The sequence below is a fragment of the Pipra filicauda genome, unplaced genomic scaffold (assembly GCF_003945595.2).
Source record: "Pipra filicauda isolate LSUMZ 115617 unplaced genomic scaffold, ASM394559v2 scaffold93_size3172892_pilon, whole genome shotgun sequence".
Classification (NCBI taxonomy): domain Eukaryota; kingdom Metazoa; phylum Chordata; class Aves; order Passeriformes; family Pipridae; genus Pipra; species Pipra filicauda.
Window position 1 is genome coordinate 393,615 of NW_024105131.1, and position 24,562 is coordinate 418,176.

At 39.9% G+C, this 24,562-nt stretch overlaps 1 protein-coding gene across 1 annotated transcript in view; it reads right to left on the reverse strand.

The window, feature by feature from the left end:
• Window positions 1–20,635: 20,635 nt before the first annotated feature.
• TPH2 (tryptophan hydroxylase 2) overlaps window positions 20,636–24,562 on the reverse strand; it is an 86,803-nt gene continuing 82,876 nt past the window's right edge. The window contains exon 12 of the mRNA XM_027721976.2: window positions 20,636–21,382. Coding sequence (XP_027577777.1) covers window positions 21,377–21,382 — 6 coding nt within the window. The 3' untranslated portion in view covers window positions 20,636–21,376. The remainder of the gene's footprint in view (window positions 21,383–24,562) is intronic.

Consider the following 24,562-nt stretch of genomic DNA (forward strand, 5'->3'; position numbering starts at 1 on the left):
TTGACAGAACCAAAACAGAGGACATACAAGGCATCGTTCCTCAAAAAAACCGGGCTCTGTTGACTGTGGGCAATGGCACTGCAGGATGTCATTACTGGGGCATGCACAGAAAGGCACTGACACTGAGGTAGCTCCCCAGAGCAGAAACTTCCCAGCAGGTTTTGGGGAGGGCTTCAGCCCAAATACACAGAAGATAAACACATATCAACAGGAAGAATCTGGGTTTTTCAGTTTCTGCATGGGCTGAAGTCCCTTTTACTTCAAAGCAAATGTTTCCCAAATAAAAACCTCAGAATTGATCTTCTGAAGAGCTTCTGTCATATAAATAATTCCACCTTAAGAAAACCGTGACAGGTCTATTCATCTGTGGTCAAATTTACTGGAAATATCTGAAACACGATACGTATTTTTCAGTGAGATATTCAGGAAAAAAAATTCCATGTTTCCATGTCAGCACTAAAGCTTAAGAATTTTATTCCTGGGATAACCAGGAATGCTCTGTTGCCTCCCAAACTTGAGACCAGCCACATGAGCAAAATATTGGATCTCACTTTCAAAGGTGCCACTTTAAAAGAGATGGTTTGACAGGAAAGTTGAAACAGCTTTTCTCTCCTTGGCAAGGTGCCTAATGTGGTACAGAAAAAAGGGTTACACCTGTTTAGAAGCCAGATGAGCCAAAAGGCTTTTTGCAGAAATAGAAAGGGATGCTCAATAAGAATGAGAACCTGAATCATTATTGTCAGGAGCTTGACTGGGTGGTAGGAACAGGGGCACAATGGAAAAGTCACAGCTGCATAATCAATGCCATATCTAAGGCATATCACAGACTAGTTTATTTTATTGCTGTCTTCTTGTACTACCTCCCCAAACTGAAGATAAGTATAATAATCATCATCTAAAAGAGTATTTTACCCAGTGCCAAATATTGAAAATAATTTCTTGCAAATGACTTCTTGTTCGATAAAGATTAATTAAGGAAATTATGTAAAAAATATACTCTTGGGTAGAATATGCTAAATACAAAGAAAACAATGCATCCTTTTGGACAGATTCTGTTGACAATAATCCTGAACACCACCATTTCCAGCAGATATAAGACCTGTCACTTACAAAGTAGCCACTAAATTAAATTGCAGATTTCTCCATCATCTGTTAAAATGCATTCCTATGGCAGATGTAAAGTTTAAAATCAATTTGAGCTTTGCCAGTGGCTCCAAAATGAACAGTCATGCACATAACTTCATATAATGACATTTAAAGTGTGCACAGATACACCCAACTCACACACACTTTAAATCTTGTATTTAAAAAGAATTGAGGAAAAGTATGAACTATATCATACACTTTCCCAAGACTGCTACAAGGAATAGCAGACAGTTTAAAGTGAAAACAAAATTATTCTATGCCTTTGTTCACAAACCAGGAAAATATTCACATTATGTGACCATAAAGCTCTCTATGGACAAAGCAGTATTATTGTAATGGTAATTGTATTTAGCATTCAATTAAAATTCGTGTGCTTTTAATTCTGAGTACAATGTATAACCAGATATTTTAGGGGAGGAGGGAGAAGAAAGGAGAATCAAACTGTGTCAGATTTAGTATATACAAAGGGTTTGACATAAAATCGTTCCAGTCTTGGTTAGGACTTCTTGGAGCTACTATATGCATGTGTGTAAGTTAATAATGCTAAGGAATACAAAAGCAAACCAGTAGTACCATTCACTTTTCTCTTCATAAATTGAATTATTTCCTCTCCCGTGCCTTGGAATTTGGTTCTTCAGAAACCTTTTCTGAATATCTGAGGGGATTATTCATGTCCATTAATTTTCTAATTTTATCTGTCAAATATACTCTCCAATTTCTTTTACTTTTTAGTATGACTATGCACAAACACACAGATCACTGGAAATTGCTTCTGGAGGATGCTATAATAGATGCTTGTCAGGTATATAATATGAAAAAACGTTTGTTTATTTCTCCATGTAATCTGACACAATTAGGATACTACAAAGTAGAATATAATCTGTGTCCTGAGTCTCCTGAGGTCCTCTGAAGAACCTGAACACTATGCAACTCTTTACTTTCCCCTAAATACAGAATCTACCATTTTTTTTCCAAAGGAAGTTATTATATCTTGATTATCAAAAAATATTTTACAGGAAGTGTTTTCTCCTCAGCAGCATTAAACCTTATTAGCCTTTGGTAATGGTCTTTTCTAAACAGCAATTAATGTGTGATCGTTAGCTGCTCCAAGGCAAACTGGACAGTGGTTTTAATGTATAAGCAAATTGCATAAAATACCCTTTATCTTTGTGATCAGGTTTCTCACTAGTGCATGTTTCACTAGCTGTCAGCACCCTGGACATGTCAGCTGGCATCGACCATCCTTTGGCACAGGCTATCTGAAGCCCTTAAGATGGACAACTTCTCAACTGCACTGGTTTTGAAATCCAAAATAGTGATTATGCAATTCTTAGAGATTTCAGTAGTAACGAGTCACAAAGTGAGAGAATCTGGGATGAACCAGAGTGGTAGAAGGGTCAAGTGAAAATAATTAAGATGTCTTTCTGCATAGCTGCTTGGTCCAAACCTCTGTGGGTCAGAGGAGACATTGTAAACTGATCATTGTCTCTTTGCTTTTGGAATTAGTTTTGTTGGCATGATCAGATTGTAGGAGGGCAAGCATGAATCATGTAGTTGTACTCATCAAACTACCAGGCTTAGTGCTTAGTCTGATCAATGAGGAGTGAAGATCGAAACTGTCCTCAGCATGACTGACTTCCAGGTCAGGTGTTTGGAAAAAGGATGATGTTCTATATAGCACAACCCTGCTCATTCACCTGGACTACCAAAGCTTCATATGCACCTGAACACACTGACAAAGAGCATGGGGCTTACTCTTTGCTTTACTTTTGTAACTTCAATCCACCGAGCTGGAAGAAAATTGATAGTACGTTTCTTTTACTTTCCAGATGAAAAGTCTACATAATTATGTCGGCATCCTTGAAAAATAATGCTTCAGTTTTATAAAGTATTTCAGAAATCTGAGATTTTGAGCCAATTCCCATATTGGACTTTTGCAACACCCACACCCACCTACCCTGTTATCAGCTTGATACAGTAGCTGCAAAGTAGTGTAGGAAGATAGAAACAACTGCTATTTATTTTGAATACTCTTAGTTGATTTCTTCCTTCTTCTTTATTCTCTCTCTCTTTCAAATGAGTCTTTTATCATTCTGGGATATGATAATCCACTTTTACAACTTTGTCTCACGCCTTTGTTCTTTTTTTCCCCCTTTGTAATTATATTACACAAGTAATGTGCATTGTGGAATATTAGGCAATTCTCTGTTTCTTTGCTAGGTTAAAGAATGATACACTTTTTCAATTTATTTTCAGTGAAAGTTAGGAAATGGCAGCTGTATTTGTTTTGTACTATGTAAAATGAATGATAATGGTTTACCAGCTGATTTATTTATTTCTGTTCTTTCCACACTGTGGTATAATGTAAAATGTTAGTCAGGTTTAGCTTGGAAGAACTATACTTGACTATAACAAGTCCTTTGCTTTTGAAATTTAAAAATATAAAAATAAGTAACAGTAATGTCTGGGGAGAATAAACTCTTTCCAAAGGCTTAAATCTACACAGGGTTATCCTAACTATTCCTTACAGATCTGTAAGAATGCAGTGAAAGGGATGTTTTACAGGGCTTCCAGGATTATGGAGAGGTTGCTCATCTATCTTCAAATATGTAGGCATGATTAAAAAGAGCTGAACTTTCTTTTATGTTTAAGAAATGGTTTAGAATTTTTTCTGTAATTGCCTTAATGTCAATCAAAATGATATAAAAGTCTTGAAAGGAAAAATGTATAAAATGTATTAAAACAACTCTATTAATAATATATGGATTGACAGAAGAGGTTGTGAGAAGGCTGAGGATGGACATTACAATTTCCTGTCAAAACTCTTCCTGCACAGAGTGTTTTATTCTCATATGACAATACCAAAAATTACTTCTCTTCAACAGATCTTCCAGAAGAGGTGTCAGAGGAAGTAAGACAACTATACTACAGTCAAAATCATAGATTTGCTGCAGTACTGCTACAGTCAGCTTAGCAATGTTGTTATCTCTGTGCTCATGGGACTCTGGCCTGGGTACCAAAGAGCTAATTTAAGTGCAGCCTATATGCTTATACTCAAAACTTTGATACTAAACACTTCCCTGGAGCATGTGTTTTCCCAAAAAGGATTCAGATCCATATCTCCCAAAATAAATCATAAGGTAATATTCTCTCCCTGCATATGAACATGTGGCTTTCAATACCTCCAAAGAGAGGAGGGTTGGCCCTCTGTTTCACACACCTTGGCTGGAGGCTCTATCCACTTTTGTCCTTCTGGTTTAAAGAAAAACAAGCATTGAAAGAACTGTGAGATGTAAGACGTGCCATTTGGACTTCCCTCTCCTGCACAGTTCCTCACTAGCTAGCTCCACATTCTGACCTGTTTCTTATGAGGTCTTCTGTAGATTCTGAGAATTTATCCTTTTTATAGTAGCCTGAGCATCTATCCAGAGCATTTGTATACATAGACATTTGCAAAGTGGGAGTACTTTTATGTATTAGTTTCATGGCAATTTCAAGACATATGATACCTTTATCCTTACCTGTTTTCTACTTATCACTCAGTGGTTACACATATATTATTTTCAATTCCTTAGCAATTACATTAATTAAAAACTGGTGAACAGTGCTCATCCCTGTTTACCAGCAAAGCTTTCATTAGTCTTCCTCTCACCCAGCCAACAATGTTGCTGAGTTTAAAAATGTGAAGAGGGCAAAAAACTCATGCTCAGATATCTCAAACATTTATTTTCAGTCTTAAATGTAAATTATAGCTAAACACAATCATTTTCAAATGTGCAAAAAAGCACAGGGTTTACTCTGTAAGTATGAGGTCTTGACAGTACTCTTTCAGTGATGATATAAACATTGTTCATGTGATATGATAATATACAAAAAATACTTTGCTGGAAGCAAGGTATACCTTTCACTGAAGGTGAAAGTACAGTTTCTAGCCTAAAAAGAAACTATTTATAACTTCTACCATAAAGGCTCCATCTTCACATCTCACATGTTGACAACTGTCAGCTCAAATCCGATGAAGTTCCAAAGAAAAGTTATGTTGTGCTATTGGGCAATCCTGCAAAGTGGATCTTGAAGCAGAAAACTGGCTCCATGTGTCTGAGTCATGCATCATCAGCGACAAGGATGCTGCAGCCTGAACTCAAGCAGTTTCCCTTCTGACAAAGCACAAAACAGAGATTTATATGGCTCATGCTTCCATGGTAATGGTGGCTCATCAGTGGTAACAAAAGGAAAAAGCAGCAAGCAGATATAGTAGTCAGGAGTCATCATGATCCCCATCATAAGGGGAGGTCAATAATCCCCTTTGTTCAAAGTGGCCTTTCATAGTTGAGGCAAAGCGTTTCAAGACTCACTAGAGCATTCAAATACCTCTAAGCATGCTTATTCAAGTAAGGGTTTCTGCTAGAAAGCCCAGAGCTACACCACGGGAGGCAGGACTCTGGAGAACAGGGATGGAGGAAAGGGGCAGATTAGGGCTACAGGCCAGCCAGCAGCTGACAGCCATGGCTGGATGCATCCAGGTCCTTCCTCCCCCAGTGCTGACTTACAGAGGCTTTCCTGGCTGCAGGTGGATGCTCCTCTCCTGAGGTCTCAGCAAGTCACTTAGGGCTGCTGACATTTTGAATCCAGACCTGCCTCAGGATCTGTGATGTGTTGGCCCTGGCAGAATTGAGTGCCCTGAAAGACACATACTGGTAGCTGCTGAAAATTTTTTAGGATGCTATCATCTCATTTGTTGTGCAAAAAGGCCTACCTCTAAGAGGAGAGAAAACTCCACAGGTTTTGGGTTCCTTTGCTGTCACACCTTTTCAGTCAACAAACTGATTTAAACCAAGTGTGGATCTGAGCTAAACAAAAGCCCCAATTCTCATAAATGTTTAATGACACTTTGTACCACTCTGTCAGCTTAAAAGGGCCTTGTAGACTTAGTAAACTATTTCTGCATTCCCTGTAATGATTCTGATATTACTTATAAGATATAAAGTAGCATTCATATAAATAAGAGTCAAGGTCTAAAATGCAGTCTTTCAAAATTTCTACAGAGAGAAAGAAAAGTACTTAACAACAATCTCATCCAAGAAGATAATTCCACAGCTATGCAATTACCTTCCCGTTTACTATGAAAAAATGCCACCATAGTTGTGGCAGTAATTAGCAAGTCAAAGAAAAAGGAAAATACATTAGCATGAAAAGTCACTAGTATATGCACCTGGTGCAAAGGTTAGCTTTAGTTTGGCTTCATCTTTAGTCAGTTTAAAGATTATTGGATTTTTGCCTACATTCATCTGCAAGTAAGAAGCAGTAAACAATGGTGAAAGCTATAAACTTACCCAATCTTTTTGAATAAAAGTACTGCATATGATAGGAGAAATCCCTAGTTACAACCCTATTTTGTGCTTCCAACTTTTGAGGCCATGTCCTCTGCACTGGGGACACAGGGATTTTTTTTTTGCTAGGAAACTGCAGGAAAAGTCTCATTATCGTCAATAAGTCAACAGTATTTTTTGACTCATAGGTGTCTCACAAAACATTGACTGTCTGTGGCAGACTGACTCTGGCTGGACAACAGGTGCCCACTAAAGCTGCTCTATCCCTCCCCTACTCAGCTGGACAGGAGAGAGAAAATACAAACAAAGGCTCACAAGTCGACATAAGGACAGAGAGAGATCACTCACCAGTTACCATCATGGGCAAAACAGTCTTGACTTGGGGAAATTAATTAAATTTATTACCAATCAAATCTGAGCAGGATAATGAGACAATAGAAACAAATCTTAAAGCACCTTCCTCCAACCCCTCCCTTCTTCATAGGCTTAATTTTATTTTCAATTTTCTCTACCTCTTCCACTCCAGTGGTGGAGTCTCAACTGCTCTTTCCTCCTCAGGAGGAGGAGGTCTCCTCACACTCTTCCCTTGCTCTGGTGTGGAGTCCCTCAACGGAAAGACAGTCCTGCACAGACTTCAACCAGAGTCCTCTCCACAGGCTGCAGCTCTTGACAAATTGCTCCAGTGTGGATCTCTCTCACAGGGTGAAGTCCCTCAGTAACAAACTGCTCCAGCCTGAGTCCCTCACAGGGTCACAACTCCTGCCAGCAAACCTACTCCAGTGGGCACCTTTCTCCACAGGGCCATGGGTCCTGCCACAACCCTGCTCCAGCATGGGCTTACCCCAGTGTTCCAGCCTCCTTCAGGCTTCAGTCTGTTTGAGTGTGGGGACCTCCATGGGCTGCAGAGGGAGAACCTGCCTCATCATGGTCTTCACCCTGGGCTGCAGGGGAACCTCTGCTCCAGCACTTGGAGCACCTTCTCCCCTTCCTTCTCCACTGACCATGATGTCTTCACAGTTGTTGCTCTCACATTTTCTCACTCTGCTCTCTGACTGCTGTTGCACAGGCTTTGTTTCACCCCTCTGAAATCTGTTATCCCAAAGGCATTACCACCATCACTGATGGGCTCAGCCTTGGCCAGCAGTGGGTCGGTCTTGGAGTCAGCTGGATTTGGCTCTGTCGTACATGGGGGTAGCTTCTGGCAGCTTCTCACAGAAGCCAACCCTGCAGACCCCCCGCAACCAAAATCTTGCCATGCAAACCAAATACACTGTCAGTCAAGAAATACGTGCTAGAAACTGTGCTGTAAAAAACCCCTTTGCACTATAGGTTTGATTCGTTCCTTCAGGGACATTGCATGAGATGGGATGTGCAAGGAGAGGGATACAAGAGGAGAGGAAATCTGGGACATATCCCTTTCAGGTCTCCTTTACATTCCCAAAACACAGTAAAAAGGACTTGAGGGTGTATTTACAAGAGCTGCCAATGCTGTTCTCCCTCCATGGTCTCTGCAGACCTTGCAGAGAGGGGAGTAACCCCCATTCTGCCCCACAGACTGGTGCCTGCTCTGACCTGCCCCCTGATGGAGCCCATTTTGCCCACAGACCTTAAGCAGGAGCTCGGGACCATTGGCTTTAGCAGGCTGATGATAACTGACGCAATTCCCCCATAAGGTGAAAAAATTCCAGGGAATGGAATGAGGAGACCAGAGAATCAGGCTGGAGATCCAAATTCCAGTCATGTTCCCAGCCCAAATTAACCATAGCGGCCAATGCACAGATGTAATAATTGAAGAATGGGCTGCATAAATATAAAAGTGTGTGATTTTTATATTTGCCATTTTAAAAATCGGTGATAGTGACACAGTGAGGAAAATGCTGCATTTTATGAGTCATCAGCCCCCTTTATGAGATACATTTTGGACTGTATATCACTGTATTGCAAGAAAAAGTATTTCAATATGATTAATTACCTGATGTATATAAAACATTTTGAATCTGGGGAGTACCATATAAATGTGAGCTATTATTATTGTTATTTACTATAAGGCAGATGCAAATCCTCTCTAACTGTTGACTAAAGCCTTATGATTTTTATGGTCCCAACTTTGTCAGAAGGATTTTTATCTTCCTAGAAGCAATGTGGTCCCAAAGATGTTGAGTCTTAAATCAACAGCTGTTATACCTCAAGCAAGTTATGAATTTTCCTTGATTTACAGCAGTTGGGGTTTTTTTTATTTTTCTTTTTAGGGATGCGGCAGGGAGAAGTGTGTCCTTTTCCAAAGATGTAACATAAGGACAAGAGTTCCTCAGAGAAAAACCACATCCACCCCAGTGAGGCTATTAAATTCATGTTCAGGTACTCAGTAAATGACCTGGTTTTCATCACACAGAGGAGGTAGTGATTCCCACTGAACACGCCAGCAGCTGCTCTGGGAACACGTGCCCTTAACAACATTTTCTTGTCTAGGTCTGGCTGCAGGATTCTCTGTTGGATAAATGGGTTTTTGTTTGATTTTGTCTGTTCATAGCTACCTGTTTGTTTGCTTTAAATTCTGGTCCATCGTACAGAGAGATCTGTGCAAATACCAAGGGAGCTTGACTTAAACAACAGAGTCCCTGAAGGGGAAAGGAAGCTCTCTCCCAGCTTCCCCAGAGCCCTGATAATTATTCCACATGGTAAGAATCCCTAAGGGTAGTTGTCAGTAGCATTTTTATACTCTCTTAACCTGAATCAGACAGCAACACATGTGCAAGCCAAGGACAGACAGAATACCTTGGGCTTGAGTACAAATCGATTCTTCTTTCAGATTCCCCTTCAGGGCATCAGCATGGATGATTTTACTGGAAACTGAGGCCACTTGGGCAAACGAAAGCTATTGTCTCCAGCAGTGCTATTAAAAAAGCACCTGGAAGAAGCAGAGGATAAAATCTCTTGTATTCATCCATTAAGATCACTTAGAGAGGAGTTCTGGGAAGCCCTGACTCTCCTGTAGCTGATGGGAGCGTTGCACATTTTCCACATGCATGCATACAGCCTACCCCTGCAACTATGCCCTTTGATCAGGAAAGTTTGAAAACACTGGCTTTTTGCACACCTGCAGCATGGCATTTGCAATACTACAGGCTGGGGCAGAATGGCTGGAAAGCAGCCCAGCAGAAAAGAACCTGGGCAGCTGAACATGAGCCATCAGGGTGCCCAGGCAGCCAAGAAAGCCAATGGCATCCTGGATTGTATCAGCAATAGTGTGGCCAGCACGACCAGGGCAGTGACAGTGCCCCCTTGTACTCAGCACTGGTGAGGCCACACCTCAAGTCCTGTGCCCAGTTTTGGGCCCCTCACTAAAAGAAGGACATTGACTTACAGAAATGTGTCCAGAAAAGGGCAATAGAGCTGGTGAAGGGTCTGGAGCACAAGTTATATGAGAGGTGGCTGAGGGAGCTGGGGTTGTTTAGCCTGGAGAAAAGGATGCTCAGGGAAGACCTTATTGCTCTCTTTAACTGTCTGACAGAAGGTTGTAGTGAGGTGGGCATCAGTTTCTGCTCCCAGATAACAGGTGACAGGACAAGTGGAAATAGCCTCAAGTTGCACCAGGTGAGGTTAGACTGGATATTAGGAAAAATTTCATGACAGAAAGGGTCGTCAAGCACTGGAACAGGCTCCCGAGGGGAGTGGTTGAGTCACCAGCCCTGGAGGTATTTAAAAGACGTGTAGATGTGGCACTTGAGGATCTGGCAGTTGATGGTTGGACTTGAGGATCTTAAAGGCCTTTTCCAGTCTAAATGATGCTATGATTATTTTCAAGGGAAGATGTACATCACACATGATACATTAAATTTATTTGAAGTTGTGAGTTTCATATATTCTTTTCTACCATGCCTGGTTTTTCTGCATAACAAACATTTCTGTTCAGCAGTTCCCTTTAAAGATGTAAGCGGAGAAACTTCCCCAGATTATTGCTGAACAGGTTTGCTCTCTGAGAGAGCCACATGTCCCACGAATGCCAGCCAATTTCACTATCTTATCAGTGAAATATGTGTTTTATCGTTTAGGAGATCCAGTGTTGGGAGTATGTGTACAGCTTTCCCTTCTTCTGCCTTCCTTCACAACACAAATCCACCAAGAGGTCCAGTTCCCACAAATGGAATCTTCTATACACCCCACAGTAATCTCCTATCCCAACCCAAAGCTTGATGAACCATAATAAGTCATCTGTCCACAACTGAGTGCAAGTTACCTACTTACGTATCGGCAGGTTATTGCAACAACTGTTTTGGGCCAAACCCTGCCAATCTCTTCATATAGATGACTAACTCGGCAGCAGTGAAATCAGTTATAGGGTAAGGCAGGAGAGGTTTTGTTGCTGGTTTTTAAATTTAAAAAAAAAATTGTTGGTTTTTAGATAAAATTCTGTGACTATGTGGAGCAACCAGCCATCCCTCATGGGAGAGAAGAAGGTGGCATTGAGAGATACAGGAGTCACATGTGGATCCTACTTGCTTCTCCCACCCCACAGTACAAATTCCTCACCCACAGGGATCTCCTCTACCGGTTTTTGAATTTGGTCCATAAATAGGACTCCAAAGCATTCATGCAATAAATGTGAACTTCAAAATTGTGTCGCCCTATTTATTTTGCCTGCATACTGTAGCACTGGTATTTCAGGACAGATTTTTTTTTTTTCCCAAAAAATATTTGTATTTTTTTTTAATTTTTGTATTTTAATTAAATCCTGCAGTAAATAATTATATATGCACTCCAGGGCTGTCAAATATTTCATGAAAAATCAACCTAAAATAAAGACTTCTATTAAAAATGTTGTCATTTTTCTTAACTGCAGTTTGCCTCTATAGCCATACCGAAAGACATGATTATTTCTCTTTGACAAGTATTTGGCTGAGAGGGTTATATTTTGCTCTAAGTGCTTCCCACTAAACATTGTGACAAAGTTATGTGGATGTTGCATGGCAATTCGATGTTTAAACTTTAAACTGAAATTTAAAAACTGCTTGTACATGCACATCTTTATGATTCACTAGACTGTGCCATGAAAGCCCCTGTATCTCAGTCAGTATTCCGTTGAATCTACAGCTACCTTAAATTTGTAGACATTGCTATCCTTGCGTAAGAATCACTATTTCTGGGCTTTATAGAGATTAACCAGACTTTATTTCCCACTACTGAAAATGCTTCTGTGACATGCTGTGCATTGGCAACAGAATAAGATTTTTGCCCGGTGCAAGAAATTGCCATGTTCCCTCAGATTTCATTGGATTTTTACAAGTAGATGAGCCCCAGAGAGCTGCTGGGTACTACTGCACAGGAGCAGTTACTGTGAGTACAACGAAAAAGTGTTAACCAGCAATCTGCATATACTCAGCTGTGGGATCTCCAAGGGAATGGAGCATCTCCAACAAATCTCAAGGAAGAGAGTGTGCAGTTCCCATCCTGCAAACCCAGCTGTGCAGGATGGGGGAAGAGGCAGGGAAGAACTGAGCCACTGCGTCATTTCCTCTCCACCCCATTGCCCCATTCAAGCTTATGGTAGTTAAAGGAATGGGAATGAGTCCAGTAGAATCAAACCTGCCCTCAGAAGCTAAGCTCATTTTACACCATCAGATATTCTGTATTTAACAATGCAGTCATGCGGTGACTGGAAGAAAGGTTTGCTGTGCCAGATGAGCATGCACAGCTAATTTATCTACGAAAATAGCCAGCCTCACTGAATCCAACCTTGTCAGAGGTGAACTGAATGAGTCTGTGTACCATCAATGCACATCACTCCTCTTTGCTTGGTGCATACTTTGTACCACTCAGTATTGACATTCAGGTAGAAGAATACAAGCACGTATTCTCCCATGATATCACCTTTTAAAATTCTCTTTAAATTATAAAAATACCCGTGCTGAAGATAAACAGCACCTGCACATGATGTGTCATGTGGTCAAAATTTTTATTGGTATCTGCTGTGCTGAAGAGAAGTCTTACACCAAAAGAACTAGCTCTTTCCTCAAAAAGTTTGTGGACTCTGAGCTGAGACTTTAGCCCATATCAGGATAACGCTTGCATGTAATTCTCCCTGACTGGTTGCTTCCCATTTAGCCTGGGCTTGCAATTCAATTTCTTGCGTTCACAGTCATGAGTCCCAGCAGCCTGCTTAGATCGCACCTGCATGAGTAATCCCTCTTTCCCTGGTTCCCACTGACCTCCAGCATCAGCACCAATATCTGCTTTGAGCACCTAGGAACAGAAGAAGGAAAGAAGAGAAGGAAAGAAAGAGTCCTTGTGCTTCCCCTTTTTTTCCTGGACCTTAGCAGGGGTAGGGAGCACAGGGTGTACAAGGGGTGGCTGACAGCTGGGTTTATGGAATCTTAAGAATAGATTAATCTTCTTCCTGTTTTCAGACAGCTAATAGAAGTGTACAGACAGGGCAGAAACAGACTTCTCCCAAAAGACAGGATGAGAGACAGGGACACAAGTTATAATGTAGGAAACTTCAATTAGAAATTAGGAGACAAAAATTGCCCCTCAGGGCAGTCAAACATTCAATTAGTCTGATCAGAGATAATATAGCATCTTCATCAACAAAGATACTCAAAATTTGACTGGACAAGATCCTGAGCAGTGTGATTTCAATGGACTTGCTTCAAGCCAGAGCTTGAACCAGATGACCTCTAGAAGTCCCTTCCTCACTCTGCCCTCTTCAGTTCCAGAATTAGATGTGATTTAGCTGCAGCAAACAGGAGTTTCTTACTGACTTTATCTTATTTCAATATAGAAGTAAATGTAACCACTTATTGCACTCCAACCTCAGTGGGCACTGAGGTAAGGGGTGATGTTGCATATGCTGGGTAGCTTTAATGATTTATAGAAATTTCAAGGCTCAGAGCTGAGTTCTCACTTGGGTTTAATGTCTGATGAGGATGTGCCTCAGCAAGCATCCCAAGTTCATGCTGATAAAGGTTTGCATGCATTTGTTCTATAGCTATCTATCTATCTGTCAAAAGACTTATGTGATAATTTAATGCTTTATGGCAAGTGTCTGATAGTAAATGAGGCAATCAAAACTCACCAAATATCCTGCTAGGTAGTAACAGGGCAGAGTTACCAGGGTCTTGTGTGTCATTATTTCCCTTACTAATCCTTTGGGGGTTCTTTTCATCATTTCTGTCTCCATAGCAAAAACACTGTCCTCTTCTTAATATTGATTCTGTTAGATACCATTGCACCATCACAGCACTTGACTATAACAAAATTAGAAAAGCAACCTTGTTCCCCTGAATGTCATCATGCTAGTGCAGCCTCCTTCTGCAAGAAGGATGACCTTACTTCCTATTCTTATGACCCTAGGGCCAGCAAAGCATGCAGAGACAAGTAATTGTTTCCTTTCAATGACATACTGCTGAAACAAAACACCAAGCATTTGCTTATCATAGGAAATGTCATAGGAAATGCACCTATCCATGACGAAATAAATATCAATTTACTCAATAAATTATAGAGATTAATGGAAAACCTCAAAAAGAAGTGAATGGTCCTGGTGAGAAAACAAAAATCTGGAAATCACATTGCTTTATGTAATTCAAATTTAAAAACATATGCAAATATCACTTAAATTCATTCTTTTCCACTAAAATCTGTCGGTCACAAGAACAATAAATATCACTGAAGGATGACATTTTGAATGTTGAGTGTGTTTTGTACTAATTGTAGTATTTTATTATGTCATCAAGTGAAGGAAAACTATCAGTGTTCTCAATAGCTGTGTACACAATAAATGCCTGAGAGAGGGTTGCCATGAGTATTATCTGTCAAGCAAATATCAGTGCCTCAATTATTGTTTCCTTTCAGTAAATATCAAATCAACCCACAAAGAGTGACAGTGGAAGAGTGCTGCCACCTGTATAGCTCTGTAATTCTGCTAGATAATGATTTAGCCAAATCCCCATATGGTGTGAATCAACACCATTCCATTGACTTCTGCAGAATTAAACTACTTTAGACCATCCAAAAACATAGCCCGTGGAAATCTCCAGTAGGTCTTCCTGTCACACACGAGTGCACTGTACTCTCAGCATTCCAGCCGCTCTCAGACTTACTCTTCATCTGGTGCTTTCCAGGCAGTCCCACCACTGATAGGAAATACATAGGGGGATATGTAAAGCACTGAGAGGCCTTTATGAATTACTGGTAAATACATTGTCCACAAGATGACTGTGTGATAATCTGAGTAAAGAGTTCTTTAAAATGTTAAAAAAACATTGTTGTCTATTTCAGTGATTTTCTGCCATGTTATAATTAATGACAGGTTATGCCTGTGTAACTTGGTTTATATTCAGGACCTAAAATATGTTATATTCAGGCCTCCATTTGCATTTTAATGAAATGCTATGACAAGTAGGGGATTTTCTAGGCATATGCTCCCACCCATGTGCAGGGCTGTGCCATCAGCAGTTTGTCAGTCCTACTCTTAACACGCTGTGTGTATGTACATATCTGTGAGTACATACACAGCATTTCCTACTGCCTCAAATGCCTGATGTGCACTTCATGTATCTCTCTGCTGCTAGATATAGGACTCCATGCTGTGGCAACTAATGAATTTTTTCCTGGTCAAAGGATTGTGGGCTCTGCTTATACAGCAGCAGGTTTTGCACTACACTAACGCCCTACACAGCTTGATAAAAGACTCAGTCACTGTATTTCAAGGTATTTCAAAATTTCATTGAAATCCCTTTGCACATCCTTTCTCCCTTTAATGTATTTAAATTTCTGTCCTGAATGATTCAAGAGCAACCTCTGAATTCAATCATATCCTTTCAATTGTTTCCCAGTATATTTCCAGCCCTGCCTGAAGTCAAGTTCAAATAATGGCCCAACAGGAATGTTGTGAAATTCAGCAAGGACAAATGCAATGTGGTTCTCCTGGGAGGAATAAACCCTTTCAACAAGGCAGTCTGGTGAGCGGTTCTGCAGAGGAGGTGTGCCAGTGGGTCAGCCCAGGCCCACGGTGAGCCTTGGCAGCAATGAAGACCAACAGTGCCCTGGGCTGTGTTGGCAGGAGCACAGCCAGCAGACAAAGGAAAGCGATTATTCCCTGTACTCAGCAGCTGTTAGACCACATCTAGAGCACTGCATTCAGTTTGGGGCTCCACAGTATGGGAAAGGCATTGATAAACTGGAGCGAGTCCAGTGGAGGGATTCCACGATGATCAGGAACAGAGCATATGCCCTAGGATGACAGGCTGTGAGGGACCAGGCCTTGTTCACCTGGAGAGGAAATGTCTCTGAGGGGACCATAGAGCAGCCCCCAGCACCTACAGGGAGCTTGTCAAGGAGATGGAGACAGGCTTCTCCCAGCAGTGTGTGTCTGGAGGCTGAGAGACAAAGAATATTAAGTGAAACTATAGAGGTTCAAACTGGACAGAAGAAATGTTTCCCATGAGGACAACCAAGCAGAGGACCCAGGCTGCCCAGAGGAGATGTGCAGCCTCTGTCCCTGGAGGTTTTGAAGCACATGCTCCAGGTACAGCCCAGAGCAATCTGTTCTGAACTTTTGAGCATGAGGCTGGGCTAGAAGCCTCCTGAGGCCTCTTCCAGCCCAAATTACCCTGTAATCCTCTATGTGTTGGACAGGAATTAGACTATGCAATATATTCCCTTTGTGATTAGGTCAATATGAAATGTCACTGATGTCTTTTTACTCCTCAAGACATGTATTGTTTCAACTCTTGCAGGTATGTCATAAAGCTTACCTAAGCAAGTCTTTAAAATAAGCTGAAAAAATTCTTCCTTTTTTTTTTTCATTCTGAAAGATATGAAGCATGAGCCCAAGATGAAATAATGCTTTGCTAAAAACAGAATAATTTGCAGCTGCATTCAATCAGATAGTTGAGGAGGAAATAAAGCCCTAGTATTAGGTTATGTTAAGTATAAAGGGCCAAACCAAGTCTGGGCTTCACTCTTTAGAGTTTTGATTAAATAACTTGATACCTGAATGGAATATGAAAATACTTTTGATTTTTTCTACCACATAGCTAATGCACTACTGTCTTGGAAAGGGATTAGAAATTGAATGACACAAGGAGAATTGTGCCAGAGCAAGAGTTTGGCTACGGTGGAACCTCAGAGCATCTCATAAATGCTTTAACTTAGTGATCTGTCTATGACTAAGTGTCTCTGCCAAACATATAGAGCAGAGAGAACATTGAATTAAGCACGAATGTCTTATCTGTCTGACTTGGATATTTAGACTGAAATTTTCAGATACAGAACTTAGTACAACAGAGTCATTGCTTGTTGATAGTTTCTGAATAATTATCTCCAGACAAAAATTTAATTATTAGTTATCGACAATATTAGCATTCTATGATACCACTACTAGTTCTTATCAGCTGATCTTTACCTGTCTTTACCAGAATCTAGCAAGAACTCTGAATCTCCACACCATCGAGAAGGCATGGAAACAGAGCAATGTAATTGTAGTATAAAACCATCGCTATATTTTCTCAGCAAAATAATCAGTCAGTGTAAGCTATTGGAAGCAGAGATCCTTTCCTGTTAGCTACCATTAGCATTCCTACTACTTAGCAAAATATTAAAACAAAAAAGCATCTTAGCCCGAAGTGAGAAAAAACCAATATGTAACAAAAAGCAATCTTCTCAGGTTCTTGACATGTCAAAAACAGTTAACTGCTCAGCAGTCCCAGCCCTAAGTTCTAATGGGATAAATCTAAAACCTCTTTGTCAATTAATTAACTTATCCCTGCATCTCAAATTAAGAAATCAAATAAAGATAAACATGTAATTTTCTTTCCTTCCATGCTTCAATTCCCAAAAGTAATGCAAGCACTTTTTTTTAAACAGCCTCAAATGATGCAAATTATGCAAAAGGGACAGTACATAAATACAGACAGAAATAAACCTCTGAAATTATGTTCTCTATATGTCTAAAAGAAGAAAAAAGGAAGAAAAAAGTGCAGAGGTGTACAAGAGTAGGTGAATAAGACTCTATCCTTGAAAACTAAGACTGCAAAATTCCCAATGAAGTTATTTCTGCACAGGGAAGTACACAAGTACAGAGGGCACCCTCCAGCGCCTGGTTAATAAAATGTCAAACAGGGCTTCTCCTGCCATTAATTTCTAACAGAAAGATAAAAAGCCACTTATTATCCTCCTCTTCAAAATCCTTATCAATTTAGGACCTCCTCACCCAGAAGGGACTTGAGTCCCTTCTGCAAGAGTTCAAACCAACAGTTTTTCAAGAATTTTGACAGAAAAGTAGTGAAACTGAGACACTTTCGCTCAAATAAGAGGACAATAAGTGCTGCTATCAGTGGGTGTTCTGCTGCACATCCCACACAGGTGTGCCTCTGAGCCAACGGGAAGAACAGCAGGGCATGGCAGTCACAAGGATCTCTATGATGGTGCAGCTCTGCCTGGACTGTAGCTCTGTGCTTGGGACCTTCAGAAGAGAGACAACGCCATTAATTTAGTTCCTGACCCTGGGACTTTCTCTTTTACATAAATGTGTGTTCTTAATTCCAAATTTCAAGGAAAGAGCTGTCAGTCCCCTTCTTTAATCAAATGGGTTCCAGGGACTATCCGAGAGAGAAAAATTTTGGCTGAGGATGGTGGTGCCTTTCTATCACCTTGAATTCAGCACCAGAGCTCCAAACTGATGTTAAAAAAGCAGCTTTGAATGGGTTCCTCTTGAGTAATTCTGAACTGGTTCTTGTGACTAACTCTGCTTCGTTTTCCACTTCAGTGTAGTGCTCTTCCTTTACCACTCTGAGCACAGTGTATGGGAGAGTTAAGTATTTTGCTTCAGAAGCTGGTAACCAGATACTCAAAAAGTTTGCAGCTTGGCACCTGACTCTTTACCAGTCATGTCCACTACTGGCAAATAATTTATATGCTCCTAGTGAATTCTGTACCTAAAATTTGGCACTGGGTAGTTCAAATGCTGTGATTTTTTTTTTTTTTCTGAGAAGCCAGGAAGGAAGACTGTGAAAAGGAAAGGTACTTGTGAGGGGAAAGCATTTGCTTATCAGTTAATAGATAATCAAACAGAATGGGTTTAAATGTGAAAATCCAGCTGAAGTAAATAAATTCTTAATCTATCTAATTTTGACAAGATGCTGGTAGGTTTTGTAGACTTTTTTCTCTTAATGGAGCCAATTTGGCACTTCTTCTGCACAACAGAAGCCTCATCAACCAGTGGTTGTTCTTGAGATATGTCCCTATCTCAGGGAGATTCCCTGTTGCTATTTAAGTCATGTTCTTTTCTAACACACAGATCACAAATCCGAAAATGAAACTCTTCTATTTCTCAGTATAAGATAAAGATATAAATAATTAATGTCAGCAGTCACTATATGAAACAGAAATTATTTCAGATTCCTTTAGGAATTCTCTAAGCCTAAGCCTATCAGCCCAGCAAGGTATTTGGATGTCCTAGCTTAAAGCATATGAGCTACCCTAGGATTTCATGTGAACTTGAGTTCACTTACTGAGTCAGGTTGGCACGAAACACTAATCCTTTTCTTGCCTCCCTCTGACATATATTACTGTGAATGGTAGGTACTCGTTTCATAACTGGGCTCAGAATTGCAACAGGAGTTGTGATTTTCAGAGAAAGCGTTAAAAATTATGCTCAGGAACAGTTTTAACTGTTGCTGCATTCAAAAAGGTGACATCCAATTACAGGATTTATATATAGTGTAAAATTCTACATGTATTACATATTTGGAAAAGAGATCATTTTCTGTAGGCATTCAACTATGAGTCACATCAAAAGCCCTGCTACCCAGTGTGAACTGACTCCCTCAAGTTATCCACAGAGATAGCTTCAATTTATGGCTGAGGTAACTCCTAAGGCCCCACTGTTTTGACAGTTGGCGTAGACCACAACCCTGCTACCATTTTTCTTTGCTTTTTTTTTTTTTTGTAGCAATTATGCCCCAAGACCTCACTCAACTGATACCTACAGAAAGAAGCTGTGATGATGGACATAGGCTGGGTGTTTCTGCAGGCACAGCATGCCTAGGGAACTACGCTGACATCTAAAAGGTGAGTGAAGCTGCCACCCGGGAGAGTGCTGCCTCTCCAATGGGCCTGGGTGTCAGACCTCATGCCATCCCTTCTCTTGGGATATTGAGTTTTTTCGCCAGCCCTGATGCCCTCTTTCCCTATAGCCCCATGCTATGTCTTCACATAGCCAGAAGGAAGCACCTTCACCACATAACCTAAACACCAAGGCTGGCTGGCAGGTGCCAGCTCTGTGCTGCACTGTATGGTCAGGTCTATGTGGTGTCCTCTTATCCAGCTGGAAACACAACTTATGTAAGGAGAATACATGGCTGAGGTTCAGGGATCTCCCTGTCACGTGGGGAATGACCATTGGTGGTCATGATGATAGAAACACATCCTGGTTTGTGATGACAAGGGGCTAGATTATCCCCTCAGAATATCCTATCCAACCTTATCCAGTTGAAAGATTCCCGCCAGTGATGCATATCCTGATATATTTTTATGCTGTTGTCAGCTGCTTCCAAGCCACTGCTTACCACGTAGTTAGTGTATCTTTGTTGACTTGATTCTGCACTTAAAATGCTCATTTTTACCCTAAAATCCTTGTTTAGCCATATGGGAGTCATGCACGTGCTCAGGTCCTTGCGTGAACGAGATCAGATTACTAGGAGAATGGCATGACCAAGCTCTACAGAAATATATGTCCAAGCCACCCTTTCCAGCCTTCTTTCTCTACCCACTTTTCACAGAAAGGAGGCCGCATAGTTGCACCATAAGTGGATGGGCAGCTCTTCTCTTTTTATCAATGGACCCAGCATATAAACAGAACTCAGCAGAGATCACAAGCTTCACACCATTCCCTTAACAAGTGCAGCCACTTAATGGGAGAGCCACTTAAAGGATCAAGTAAGTGAGGCGAATTTATTAAAGCAGAGGCACAGAAATTTCAATTAATGTTGGTTGGCATCACACAAATTGCTCCTTTTCTGAAATATATGCTAAAAAGTGTCTTCAAAGGAATTATTTGAGTTTCATTAATACATTTCTATGATTATAGCTCCCAGACTTATCTCTCAACCTTCTTTATTTTCATTCATAACAAAAAGAAAACAAACAAACAAACAAAAAAAAAGTTGTAGGTTTTTTATTTTCCGCAGAGGAATAGAGTTTACATCTCAGAGTTTATTTTGACAGAATAAGAATCAGGGTGAGCCTAGTAAACAGTACAAAAGAGACATATTTTTTGTTCATAGAAGGACTGGAAATTCCACTTGCTAAAAAGTGACAATTGTATACCACATGAATAAATTGACTCTGGATACACCATGTCATATACATATCCTGGTCAGACAGAAGTAAATGTTTAATTCTTCATACACACAAGAATCTTAAAACATTCACTTTTAGCAAAAGAAAATAATCTTGCTTCCAAAGCAGATGAGTTGTGGTAGCCTAAAGTAATTTACAAAGCAGAAAATGCCTCGCTATTCAGTCTTTTGTTATTCAATGCATGTGCAGTTTACAATATAGAATCTTAGAATATCTCATATGTACTAAGCACATAAATATTTATTATAGTTTTATAATTGCGCTTTTACTGTGTGGTTCACTGATACGGGGCTTAGAAGCTTTCCCTGTTTTCCATTTTTGAATTTAATAAAATGTACACCAAAGTACACTTCTCAGATCGAATAGTGCTGAATGAACAGATGTACAGGCACTTACGTCTAGCTCTGCGTGTACTACATAAAATTGCCAAAGTGTATTTATAAGACAAAAAAAGAGCATCTTAGAGGACCTACTATGATGTCTTCTAACAACACGGCAGATTTGTTTCAAGATGAAACCTTCCTTGCTGGCTACTTCTTCTAGAACTGTAAATATAAGCAAACACATTTAGTAATGACAAATGTTGCCTTCCAAATTCCAGTCATATCTGCTTTTAGTTACAGCAATTTCTACCAAAAAAAAAGCCCCCAAACCATTGCAGCTATATAGGCACTTATCATTTTTAAAACTTGGAGTAAAGACAGTCACTTAAATTGTGAGAATGTCCATTCTAAGTATATCTTCCATAGTGATCGTCACTGACTTGTCATTGAGATCTAATGGCTTTCTACAGTTTCTTTACTGCGGAAAAATAATTTTATTTTTCAGTATTTGACCTGTTACTTTTATAAGATTTTCTTTTAAATTAATGGAATATATTAAGAAAAAGAAGTCTTAGGGACAAAATACACATGCTGCATCCAGAATGCCCTTAAAAACTGAGATATACAAAATCCAGAATCATAGCAAAGGACAGCAACAAAAATTCTCAACTCACTTTGAAAAATTTGTTGACCATGGTATCTCTTTCCAAGAAATACATCCTCTTGAGAGGGGGCTTATGTCAGCAAAGGAACCATCTTCTTTTGACAAGGTAGTTATATTCTTGACAACAGTGTATCAATGAACTTAACTTCAACCTTCTTTTAACATGTTTTATACATAGACTAATACTTAGGCATTGGAAAAGCAAAAACCACACATGCAAGCAAAATAAAACAAGGAATTAATTCACTGCTTCCCATGGGCAAGCAGGTAGGTATTCAGCCATCTCCAGGAGAGCAGGGCCCCATCACACACAGTGGTTACTTGGCAAGACAAGCGCCATCACTTCAAATGTCCCTTCCTTCCTCCTTCTTTCCCCTATTTCATATACTGAATTATGATGTCATATGGTATAGAACATCCCTTGAATCAGTTGAGGTCACGTGTCTTGGCTATGTCTCCTCCCAGCTTCCCACGCACCCCCAACTTCCTTGCCAGCATGGCAGTACAGAAAGCAGAAAAGGCCTTGGCTCTGTGCAAGCACTGCTCAGTAATAACAAACATCTCTGTATTATCATCACGGTGTTCAGCACAAATCCAAAACACAGCCCCATACTAGCCACTGGGAAGAAAACTAACACTGCCCCAGACAAAAACAGCACAGCATGATATACAAATTGCTACCCCCTCTTCTCTGCATATTGGTGGAGAATAGTGAGTGGGCCAAATAACATGATGAAGTCAGAACACCATCAAAAAGGCAGGTACAGGTTTTTCTCTTCCTTAAAAAATTTGTAAACCCAGACAACAACTGTGAATCTCCAGGAGATTATTCATTAAATTAGACTACAGCCATTAGCACAGCTTAAATAGACTTCAAGCAAGTTCAGGGCAAACAATGAATAAAGGGTTGAATACAGATACAGTTCAGCTGCTATCAGATATGAAGAAAGGGAGTCAGCTCTGATGCTCCAAACCTGCAGTGTCTCAGCTCTGACTGGGGAGTGAGATAGTTGGATCTCCTCTTCTCTTGCTGTAGCTGACAATACTTATAATAGTTTGCTATGTTAATTTTCAGCAGGTCCACATGGATTTTATCAGCTTATATATTTTCCCCAAAAACAGTTTTTACTTTATCTGCTTTACTAACATTGTGATTTGCAGCAAGTGGCTTTGTTTCGATCTAGGGATTTCTTGTCTTAACTTTTCATGCTTTCTCAAATATAGATTCAGTTCTATAACTGAATAAACACACAAATAATGCAGCTTGTGGTCTGGTGATTGTATTTTTAAAGAAAACAAGGAATCATTGAAATTGTCTTTTACCTTTAGAACCAGTTATCCTTTCAGCTCTGCTCAATCTAAAAAAGAAAACTCTTTTATTTAACACAAATAAAGCATATACAAACAGCATGATCTGTTCATGCTATGTTTTTCACTGACAAGTGTTTACAGAGGGTATTTTCATCCCTTCCTTCTTTCCCTAATGTTCTTTAACAATCTCGTTCAAGACTAGCACCAACTTTAGTAATATTCACTATATTAGCAAGTAAATGAGAGTCCCACTCAGCAGTAGAAAATTGATGTCAGTACCATCTGACATGTTTATAGCAGCATTTAATTATTTAATCAATTTAATAACAGAATATTTAAACCAGCATTAAAAAAAAATCACTGAGTATAACCATTTCAGTCTATAAATCAGACATTTTGCTCTCTATTCTCATTCTTCAATTACATTCTGTGAACTAATCAGCAACATTTGATGGGAATATAGGATGTAGACAGACTATAACAGGTGGAGCAATCAGCTCTTCACAAGAAATTAATTTGTACAGCCACTATTACTTTCTCATACACACACATTCAGATTTGCACACACGGCCAAGCAAACAGCCCTGAGTATTGCTAATTGTGATTACAGCCAAATGTCATAAAACACATTTCATTATATTCAAGGGAATGGTAGCTGTGCTCATTCATTATCTTTTTATTTTCTTTTAAATTATCTTTGTAATCTTCAGATATGCTTTTGCTTCATTTTCTTCTTGATTTTTGAACAAAAAAATTGTTTTGTATTCCAGTATTCATACTGGGTTTATTTGAACTTCATTAAAACTACACTGTTAATTTCTGAATTGAATAAAAAGTATGTCAAAATGTCTAACGATGGTTCTCATGAGACACAATGAACACTTCAGTGCAAAAAGTAATAATAAAATGTTTATAAGAATATTCCATCAAGACTAAATTTCTCCCATCACGTATCCTCATTTCAACCAGCTAAAATCCTTACTTTATTAAAGCAAGCAAATCTGGCCATGGGAAACTCTCTTAGGCATTAAGATTACCTCTCTGGGTGGTGTGCCATCTTTCTGAAGCCCCCAGGTGCTTCTTTGCACTCATGGCACGTTTGCTGCTTGGCCCCTCCAGTAGGAGTTGGAGCTGGTGACTTGTCCATGGGCTGGACTTTCTCCAGCAAACATCAAAGTCTGGCAGGCCTGTAAATGGTGCTTGGGAGGGTTCAGCAGCTCATAAGAAAGCCTCTTCCAAGGCAAACTGTAATTGAACCTCTTTTTCAGAGAGCTGTTAAAATCAGCATACAAAAGATAGCACTGCATACAAGGTATCCTGTGCTGTGTTTGCTGGTCCCAGGGACCCACACTTCTTAATGAGCTGAACTGGGAGTTGAAGGATGGTTCAGGTTATTTAAATTTTGGGGATGCCTTCAGGAGCAGAGT